This window comes from Vombatus ursinus, unplaced genomic scaffold, assembly GCF_900497805.2.
Source record: "Vombatus ursinus unplaced genomic scaffold, bare-nosed wombat genome assembly UNPS02014839.1, whole genome shotgun sequence".
In the NCBI taxonomy this organism is placed as follows: domain Eukaryota; kingdom Metazoa; phylum Chordata; class Mammalia; order Diprotodontia; family Vombatidae; genus Vombatus; species Vombatus ursinus.
The window spans coordinates 5,427,144-5,437,669 of NW_020954617.1; the positions used below are offsets into that span (position 1 = coordinate 5,427,144).

The 10,526-nt window shown below is 40.2% G+C and overlaps 1 protein-coding gene across 1 annotated transcript in view; it reads left to right on the plus strand.

Annotated features, from left to right (window-relative positions):
• The first annotated feature begins 1,446 nt into the window (after nucleotides 1-1,446).
• LOC114026481 (protein FAM71F1-like) overlaps nucleotides 1,447-10,526 on the plus strand; it is a 16,348-nt gene continuing 7,268 nt past the window's right edge. Inside the window, exons 1-5 of the mRNA XM_027840204.1 lie at nucleotides 1,447-1,698; nucleotides 2,630-2,808; nucleotides 5,122-5,380; nucleotides 6,190-6,314; nucleotides 10,422-10,477. Of these exons, the coding sequence (XP_027696005.1) occupies nucleotides 1,447-1,698; nucleotides 2,630-2,808; nucleotides 5,122-5,380; nucleotides 6,190-6,314; nucleotides 10,422-10,477 (871 nt within the window). The remainder of the gene's footprint in view (nucleotides 1,699-2,629; nucleotides 2,809-5,121; nucleotides 5,381-6,189; nucleotides 6,315-10,421; nucleotides 10,478-10,526) is intronic.

Genomic DNA, 10,526 nt, shown 5'->3' on the forward strand with positions numbered 1-10,526 from the left:
CACCCTAAGCAAAGATCCCACCTCTTCTTTTGTGATCCTTTTCTCCTAATATAACTTGAGAAAAACACCCAAACCTTTCTGTTGTTCTTCTCTGCTTCATCAGAATCCTGACCTGGATTATCCCTATATGAGTTCTCCTCCAAAGCAGATAAATAGGACCTTTGTGGGACATGCCCTCCTGCTTGCCACCCGGGCCCACTAGCTCTCCTACGGGCAATGCGTGGTGGCAGTGAATGATTTTTATATGGTCTTGCTTACAGAAAAGCAAATCCCAGTTTTTCTCTGATTTAGTCTATCAGCAACTTGGCATGGCATGACCTCTTTGCTTGTTTGCTACCCTGTGTTTTCTAGTGATACCAGGCTTTCATACTTGGACTTTATTCCCTGGCTGGAGTTCCTGATAGTGAACCCAAACATCATGCTGCTCCCAGTCCCATTCTGTGCTCTTCTGGGCTGAGACCATGGCCCAGTTGTAGCCCTCTTTCTCTGTTGGGATCCCAGTTTAGGTGACATGCTGGTCATGGACCTCAAAATCTTACCTTCCTTCTGATATGCCAATGTATAGGTGAATGGACAATTGAGGTTTTTGCCCAAACATCAACATGTATGGGGTTTTCAAGCATGGAGATCTGAGGGATGGGAGAATTTGGATGAAATTATGCTAGTGTGCATATATCATAAGGAAGGGAAAGGCTAGAGATAAATTATAATCTTTGTTTCTGTTTTTATTTTGGAGGATCCTAGCTAAGATGATATTGCTTTTGTGCGCTAGTGGGCATATTGAGGGCCACTTTTCCCAGCTGTAGTCAGGGCAGGGGTGACCAATAAATTCTGCACTCACTACTCAAGTCTAGTGATCTGTCTCTGCCTCAGTGTTACGGTGGGTTTTGTCTTACAATGCTTCACAGTGACTCACTACACTGTCCACAGAATCCTCTGGAGGGAGGACAATTCTGACCATATCCATAGAAAGTCTAGGATATTTAGAATTCAGATAGATTAGAAAATGTTATATAGGGAACAAAGAAAGAACCTCCTTCTTTAAATCTCTCCTATTAAAGCATCAAAGTTTTTAGTTATTATATTAGCTCATGTTTACATGGGATTTTAAGGTTTACAAAATATTATATTTGCTATTCTTTGAGGCTATTAATGTAAATATTTTAAGTCCCATTTTATAAATGAAGAAACTGAGGTTCAGAGAGGTTAAGTGAATTGCCCATGGTCACACAGACCAGACAGATCCACAGACCTGGACTTGAACCCAGGTCTTTTGACTGCAAATCCATCAATACTCTTTCCTACACTACACTCACTATCTCAGTGATGTCATCCATTGTGAGCTGACAGACTTTCCTGGGCCTTGATGAGCAAACCCTAGGCAAGTAGAAGAGGGAGGTCAGATCAGGAACTTACAATTGGCCCCTTGACTGTATAGAGAGAGATATGTTACCATCAACTCCTCTAAGTGGAAGACCCCAGGGGAAATCAAAGAAGACACTAGTTGTGCCAATACAAGATCAAGCCTACTGTTCCCCTGATGCAACAATGGTCATCAGGGGCCTCCCACCTGCAGTTAAAGAACCAGACCCTGGAGTGGGACTTGGGGTAGAAGAGGGGCTACTTTGCCAACTGCTTCATTCTCCAGAATTTAACTTGTTTCCCAACTCAGCTGTCTTTGAAAGCAACTTCATCCAGGTACCCCTAGTCAGCCATTTAAGCAAATTCTTTTCACCTCTCCCAAATCTTATATCCCGGACTTGCGAAAAACACTTATATGAACCTTGGAATCCCTGGGGAAAAAAGGGGACTGAGAACCCAGGAAAAACTCAAGGGGTTAGGTCCTAAATTTCCCTTGTTTGTGTATGTAGGGTAATGGTCTCACTTGCAAGACTTCTGCTATATAAGGCACCCAGTATGAACTTTCAGGTAGAGGTCAGTGGTCATTGTACACTAGGGACTGATTAAACTGGATCTCAATGTCCAACCCAAGGCTGTTAGTGCAAAAGTATGACTAGTATGGTAATAAGACCAAAGTAAAGTCATTACCAAAATCATAGCTTTTAATTTTACAATACTCCAAATTGAATATGAAATTTCATTAAAATTATGAGTCCTTCAGATAAAAGGACCAAATACCTAGATTTGGATAGTGTAGATCAGGTCTAAGAGTCTCCACCTGGGGTCTACAGCACCCCATGTGATCTGTAAATAGTTTTTGTGGGTTTGGATGGGGAAAAAAATTACATCTTTATTTTCACTGGTCTTTGGTTTCCTTTGTGTAATCCTCTGTATTTCCTTTTCAGTATTTAAAAATATAATTCAGACAAAGGATTCTTAGGCTTCACCAGACTATTAAATGATCCATGATGCACAAAAAGGTTAAGAATTCTTTGTCTAAATGGAGAAATTAAACAATTATTGTAAGAGACTCAGAAGTACGTTAGATGGTTGAGGAAACATTTTAGAGCTGAAATTTTCTTGGGGAGCTAACCACAATACAGACTATCTACAAGGCAGAGAGCTGAAAATTGACTTTCAATTAAGTGATTCAACCAACATAGTTGAAAGTATTTTCTACCCCTTCTTGTTACATGCTTAGATCCATGCCCTTGGGGCTGCTTTTCAGGTCACAAAGAAATGGAGAGACATCTATGACACATCTACAACCTTGGCTCTTGGTGTGACCTCATCAGTGGCATGCCTTCCTCTTCCCAACATTCTCCTAATGGCCAAAGTCAAATGGCCCAAAGGGCAATCTCCAAAGTGGATCAGACCAGTAGAAGCACCAACTATCACCCTCAAAAGGTAAAGAAGTTAATGAGGGTGAAAGAACGAAAGAGGATACCATTGAATGCCTGAAAGGCAACATGCTCTAAAATTGAATTACTGGAAAGGGCGGTTAAAGATCATCTTTCAATTTATGCTTGGAGAAACTGAGGCTCTGGAAGTTTAAGTGATTTCCCCAAGGTTGCATGGCCAGGAAATGGCAAAGCTAGAATTTGAACCTAGGTCTTTTAGTTCCAGGCCCAGTGCTTTTTCCACTATGCCAGAATCACAGATAAAGAAAAAAACATAGAGGTCCCTAGAAGCTGTATTGGTTTCTGGTCCAGTAACTTAAACTTACAATGTTAAAACTTCAAGACAATTTAGAAATCATATAGTCTAACACTCTCATTTTGCAGGTAAGGAGAAACAAAAGACCTGGTGAATGAGGAAGAGGGCTAGGGGTATGAAGACAGACCATCTGAAGGGAGAGAGAAGATAATATATGAACTAGAGACTGACTCCAATTATAGGAAATTTTTCCTTCCTTGTTATGAGATGTAATGGAAAGTTATATGACCTTGAGTAAGTGACTCTGGGTTTGCGTACTCATTGGTAAGATGAGGGCACTAACCTATACAAATTCTAGAATCCCTTTCCAGTCCTAAAATTTGGATACCTTAAAAAAAATAAAATGGTGCATCGTGTTAGGTGTCGGGACTCTAAAAGGCCAAAGACAGTACCAGCTGTCAAGGAAATCACAGTCTAATGGGGAAGACAATATGCAAAAAGCTATGAACAAACAGGTTATATACAGGTTAAATTAGAGTAATTTCAGAAAGAAGGTATAATTGTTCAGTGAGATCAGGAAAGGCTTTTGACAGAAAGTAGGACTTTAGCAGAGACTTGAAGGAAGCCAGGGAAACAGGAAGAAGTAGGAAATTAAGGTGTTTGAGGGAGTATCAACATGTATGTCGAAGCCTCCTAACATGAGGGCAGGAGTCGGGAAGACTATGAGAGAGGCACCAACCTTATTGAGGAAGGAAGGAGAGTGTCATGGGATTTGGCGATATCAGCTACCAGAATCCTCAGTGAGTGATGAGTGTGGATTGAATGGACCTCGTTATTAGGCTCTTCACTCATAAAGGCAATCCTACTCCTCAGCCCATTCCTCTGCATCTCTGACAGGTTTCCCCTCACTGGTGGGGAGGGCCATTTTGGGGGTAAAAAGAGGGAGAAGTAACCTATGCTGCAGTCCAATCACTTTCTTTGGTAAGAGGGATGTGGAGTGTATAGCCTGTATCACATTGCATGCCATCTTGGGGAGGAGGGAGGAGAGAGAGGGAGAAAAAAAAATTTGGAGCTCAAAATTTTATAAAAGTAAATGTTGAAAACTATCTTTACATATCATTGGAAAAAATAAAATACTATTGGCAGGGTATGGGGTGGGGAGAGAGAAGTGGAGGAAATAGCAATGAGTGAAAAAGGCTAATGTTACTATGTCTTTTATTTTTCTCCTTTGGTTCCCTTCTTGTAAGGTAATCCTAGCATCACTGTCCTTGCTTTTCTGGAAGCCTGGATTCTTCCAGGAGGCCTGTAACATTCTGGCCATGATTAAGTTTGTGGACTTGGAGCTTCCAGCAGACTACATGAAATACGGTAGAGAGGAGAGAGCCTCTGACCTAGGATCAAAGTTCACCAATCCTGTGGGCCAGTGTTATCCTTGGTGACCCTCAGTTCCTAGACTCTGGACCCTGTCTACCTAAAACTACATAATTGCCTGTGCTTCTTCCTCTCTTCTAGTGTGACCTAACTAGACTTGGTCCCTTTGCCTGCCTAGAGCTGTGTTACCTGCAGACTTCCCTGCTTAGTTAAATTCCTGGTCCTAAGCCTTCCTAGCCAACCTTGACCGACTTGGCTACCCATGCCCCAGAATCCTCTTGTTTCCTGATTCCTCTCTTTCTCCATTACCTATCTATCTATCTATCTGTGTCTGTCGGTCCATCTATCTCTCCCTCAGATCTTTTATTTTCTCTCTTTGCTTTTACCCCTTTTTCTTCCCTTCTCATATTTTCTCCCCTCTCTTTCACTCCCCTTATTTTCTTTCTCGCTTTCCCTTCTCCTTCTCTCTTTTTCCCTTTCTGCCCTTTCCCTTCCCTTCCCTTACCCATTTCCCCCGTTTTGGTACCTACAGCTTTCTTTTGGGGGATTGTTTTGGGGGATCACTTTATGGGATTTTATGGAGAAATTCCCCATTGTACCACTGATTCTGCTGGCTAGGGATATGGCCGTATCAAAAAGGATGAGTTCTACTGTGGAGGGGTTTCCATTTTGCCTCTTCTCTTGTGTCCTCAGGATTCTCCCACTAAAGTTTGTGGAACTCCAAGTTTGTGACTGTTCCCGGCGTATCCTGAGGGTTCGGACAGTTACTGAAAAAATCTACTACCTAAAACTCCACTTGGACCATCCTGAGGTGGTGTTCCAGTTCTGGGTCCGGCTGCTGTATATTCTGGAGAGGGGACTGTCCATTACCACTAAAGACCCGAGAATTCATGTGACTCATTGCCTAGTGCCCAAGAACCCCTGCAAACCCTCTGGGCATGCCCCAGAAATGGTAAATGGACTCCCTAGGGCCCTAATCTTCACTAGCAAAAATGGGGTCATAGGATCATGGAAATAGAGCCTGAAGGGACCTCAGATGTCATCCAGTCTAACGCTCTAGCAGCACTCTAGGTCGCTGTAGGGGAAAACATTTTGGATTACTCAGCTCTTCAGTGTGTGGCCTGAAGACAGCCTTTGCCAGTTTGGTTTGGTTTGGCTTTGATGGTTACAAATGTGAGGATCTATAGGTGGTTTATTAAGAGTCAATAATCAACTGAAACCTATTTGTACAACCAAGAAGCAACTAAACATGAGACTGCTTTTTTCCCTCAGAGAAATAGAAATTATTCCACTCATGGGAACAGAAAATATAAAGCTTCGTTACTCAGAAAAACCGTGAAATTATTCTAGTACAATAAAAAGTATTGGATGGGAACAATACATTTAACAGGTAGAAATTCAGGCCTGGGCTGTGAGAAATAGATAGGATCTCTGGATTCCATGTAAACCTCTAGCACATTTTGGGCTCCATTAGTAATAAACTAGGGAATGGGGCAGCTAGGTGGTGTAGTGGATAGAGCACAAGCCCTGGAATCAGGAGGATCTGAGTTCAAATCTGGCCTCACATACATAACACTTACTAGCTGTATGACCCTTGGCAAGTTACTTAACCCCAATTGCCTTTAAAAAAAATAAGCTAGGGAAATGATGTTTCCTTATGGCCAGGGGCCCCATAATATGGCAAAAAGGTCATAAGGGGTCCCTTTCAGACTAAAGAGAGTGTGAGCCTAGCAGCCTCACTTTACCATATGATCTTTCCAGCTCGAAATTAGCAGCCCGCCACCTGCTGGACCGAGTGAGAGCCTGGCTCTTCTTATGGCCAAGGGAGTGTCTGAAGCTTCTGCAAAACGTTCAGCAGTCTTGAGGCAGCAAAAGAAAACAGCTAGGTAAGTGCATCAAACCTCCTACCATTCTTTTCCTCCATTAAGGTAGACAGCAGGGAGATAAGGGAACGTGCCATAGGATTGAAGAGTCAACTGCTGAGAAACCCCAACTGCTCTCTGCCCTCACTCTATGATCCATGGCAATTCACACGTCCTTGCTCTCCACTATCACCTTCTTCTTAAGGACAATTCAGCTTAAAACTCCAGAGTCTAGAGTCAATGGAATAGTGTCCTTGCCCCAAGGAAGGGAAGATCTCCAGAGGCAAATTTTGAAACAAAAAAAAAAAGTCCAGAGACCTAATTACTGACCTAGGGCCTCACCTTTCTGATAAGAGAGACTGGGAGGGAGGGGAAGAGAGATTAGCAGCCCACAGCTTGGAATGGTATGTAAATCTTCTCATCTATTCTCCTTTTCCCTGTAACATTTTTTAGTATTAACTGGGCTTCAGCCCTTAACCCAATGGACAGGGGTATAATTTTGGAAGGTCACTCAAAAAATCACCAACTTGTGCTCCTGCCCACAGATGCCCTGGGGACATCAGTATCTGGCTTATTTTGCTTTCCTCAAAAGGGCCCTCATCTCCCTTCCAGCACTCAAGCTAATTAGATAGACGTCAAATATTAGAAAAGTTTTATTTACACAACAAAAATACAGAAAAAGCTTGGACCTGAGCCCATAGTCAAGAAAATACTCCCACTTTCCTCATGAGAAAAGAATCTCAGGAACTCTGAAGAGTTCATTTCCTTTCCCCACCACTTGGATTTATATAGACCACATCAGTCACAGTACAGGCAAAAAGTTGGGTTGCATATGTTTTAGGTGCACAGATTCACTCCTCCCTTAATAGCTTTGTACCTCCTTGCTCCTTAGTACGTGGAGCTCCCTGTAGGAACCTTATTGATGCACAGGCCTCTCTCTAGGTCTTGTCTTCAGGTCAGTATCTCTTTTTTTCTCTTTGAGTTCCGTGTGATCCTTCAGACCTAAAAGCAAATGCCTTGTGCTATAGGAACATAAAAGGAACAGTTTACCTGCACTGCTGTTAAATTTTTACGTATGTAAGGGAAGCTCCTGCTTGCTCTCCTTAGATAAGCCTTAGGCAAGATGGTAGCTTCTAAATGATATGTTTAAATTCCTTAGGCTGCATTTGCTAATAGACCAAGACTCAGTATTAAGACTAGATAGCTGTGGAGGAAGCATGGGTTAAAAGTATTTGCTTAAAAGTAGCTAAATCTGCCAAAATGAAAAGGGTGTGGAAATCCCTGGTGTCCAGGAGAACAGCGTATAGAATAAAGAGAAAAGAAAACAGAACAGGAATGAGATCATTAGGACAAGTAACTAGATGACAGAAATGCAAAATCAGAAGGGGTGGAGACTTCTGTTGGAGGGTGGAGATCAATCTCTCAGACACTCAGAAAATCAGATAGGAGAGTATTCACATTCTCAGGGCAGGGCTTCTTAAACTGAGCAGGTTCACCTTAATTGTAACCTTTTTTTTTTCTTCAATATTTTGCTAACTGTATTTCAATATAATTTTCCTTTGTAATCCTATAGATTTTATTTTATGCATTTAAATATGTGATTCTGAGAACTGCAAAAGGAGTCCATAATACAAGAATGGTTTAAAATCCCTTTCTCAGAGAGAGAGCCTAAACTTGGATTGGGAATAGAAATGGGTGGGGGGGGGGAAGGGGGGGGAGGGAATAAGATTATAGACTACTCAAACAGAAGACCTGGCAGTCCAGGACTGAAATGATCAGCCCAGGTGACTGATTAAAGGTATCTAGAACCAAGGGGTCTTTATTATACCATTTTGAGGGGCAAGCTAGATTTAGATGAATTCTGTATCAGCACTTGATTTTAGCACACAATATCTGGCACGTAGAATAAGCACTTAATGAATGTTTATTGACTTTTTTTACTATACCTGTATAGAATTTATACCGTGATAAATTCTGCTCATAACAGTGCTGAGGAGAGGATATGGGAGAGCTAAAAGAGAGTCAGGCAAGGGCCCTAAGGCACAGCCCCCAGAATACAACAAACATTTAATATGTATCTATCATATACTAAGGGCTGGGGATACAGAGAAATTAAAAATAATCCTTGCCTTCAAGTAGGACAAAAATCCCTATGCCTTGGCTCAAGGCAATAGGAATGTGACAGACAGCAAAAGAAGGTAGCTTGATATTGTTTTGCCACTATGTCTAACTAGGAAAATCAATCCAAGAGTGAATTGGGTCTGCCTATTGGAAGATTTACAGGTGTGGCTTGTCTAAGAAAGTGGTAGGAAATAAAAAAAAAAAAACACTAATTTTTTTAAGCAAATTACTTTCATTAAGTTAAAAAGTGAAATTCCTAGAAATTTTTATTCTCTCTGTTTAACCTCATACAAGAGTCTTTTAAAATTTGTTTTTCAAATCACTGTTTCCTCAATAAAGGCTTTTTATTTTTTTTATTTTTTATTTTTTATTTTTAGGCAATTGGGGTTAAGTGACTTGACCAGGGTCACACAAAATAAAGGCTTTTTTAAAAAAAATAATTTATTTTTCCCCAATTACATATAAAAACAATTTTTAACATTCATTTTTTAAAATTTCAAGTTCCAAATTCTCTTCCTTGCTCCTTCTCCTCTCCCCTCATTGAGAAGGTAAGCATTGATATAGTTTATACATATGCAATTTTGTAAAACATATTTCCACATTAGTCATGTTACAAAAGAAGACAGAAAAAAAACAAAAAAAGTGAAAAATAGTATGCTTTGATACACATTCAGACTCCATCAGTTCTTTCTCTAGCTGTGGATAGATGGAATTTTTCATCATGAGTCCTTTGGAATTGTCTTGTATCACTGTATTGCTGAGAATAGCTAAGTTATTCACAGTAGATCATTATATAATATTGCTGTTACTATGTACAATGTTTCCCTGGTTCTGCTGATTTCACTTTGCATCAGTTCATGTAAGTCTTTCCAGGTTTTTCTGAAATCATCCCGCTTGTCATTTCTTATAGAACAATAGTATTCTATCACAATCATATATCACAACTTGTTCGGCCATTCCCCAATTGATAAGCATCCCCTCAATTTCCAATTCTTTTGACACCACAAAAAGAGCTTGGTATAAATACTTTTGCACAAATAGAGCTTTTTTATTAGCTTTAAAAATTATTTAAATTTTAAAATTGATATCTTTTGTAGTTATGCCACGATGATTTTAGAATCCTAACTTTATCCCTTCTCCTCTCCAATCTAGTCATCACCTGTAAAAAGAAATTTACAAAGAAAGGGGGGGGGGAAGCATTCTAACAAAAACAACCAATAGATGCAACCATGTCTGAAGGCACATGTAATATTCCATGTCCAGGGTCTCCCATCTTTGCTATTTTAATTAGTTTAAAAAAAAACAAAACAAAGAGCTTACAGTTTTCTGAATTTATTTACTCTTAAAAATTAATATAATGAGCAATTTTGGTCCCAGAGAAAAAACAAGGCAATGAATTTCCTTCTTTTCCCTGGAGAGGTGAGAAGTTGTGATGCAGAACCTTGCATACAATGTAATTGCTGTGTTGATTAGCTTTGCTTCATTATTTCTCTTTGTCCTAAGGATAGACTTATGAAATGAGTAAGAGAAGAAGAGAGTATGTCTAGAAATGATTGTGATGTAAGAAGCATCAACAAAACATGAATAAAAATTTTTATTTGAAAAATTAATTTCATTGAAGCCTTGTGTTATTATTTTCTTTCCATGGAGAGGCAGATACTGATGGCAATCAAGACTGTTTTTACATTTGGGATATATGCCATTTACAACAGATAAAATGAATAAATTTTTCCATTCCCATGGAATGTGAGCAGATGGAAATGTACCCACTCCTTCTCAGCAAAGAGAGAACTTAGCTTTTCTCTGTCCCTCTCCCCAGGCTTTCTCACTTCTCTAGTCACTTTTTAAGTAGGTCATACTCACAATATAGCCATTTCCATTTATATCTGTGCTTAAGGCATTTGCACTTGGAAGAACACTATTGGAAACTAGGTTTGAAATAAGATTTCAATGCTTTCCTTTTCCTTTTGTCTTTTTTCTTGATCCTGCCAATATTTTCTGGATCATCAGGACCAGTGGCTTCAACATCACGGAGAAGATCAGAGATGGTCAGACAAGCAACTCAGGTAAAGCAGAATACAAGGCACAACCACCTTTCTCTCTCTCTCTCTCTCA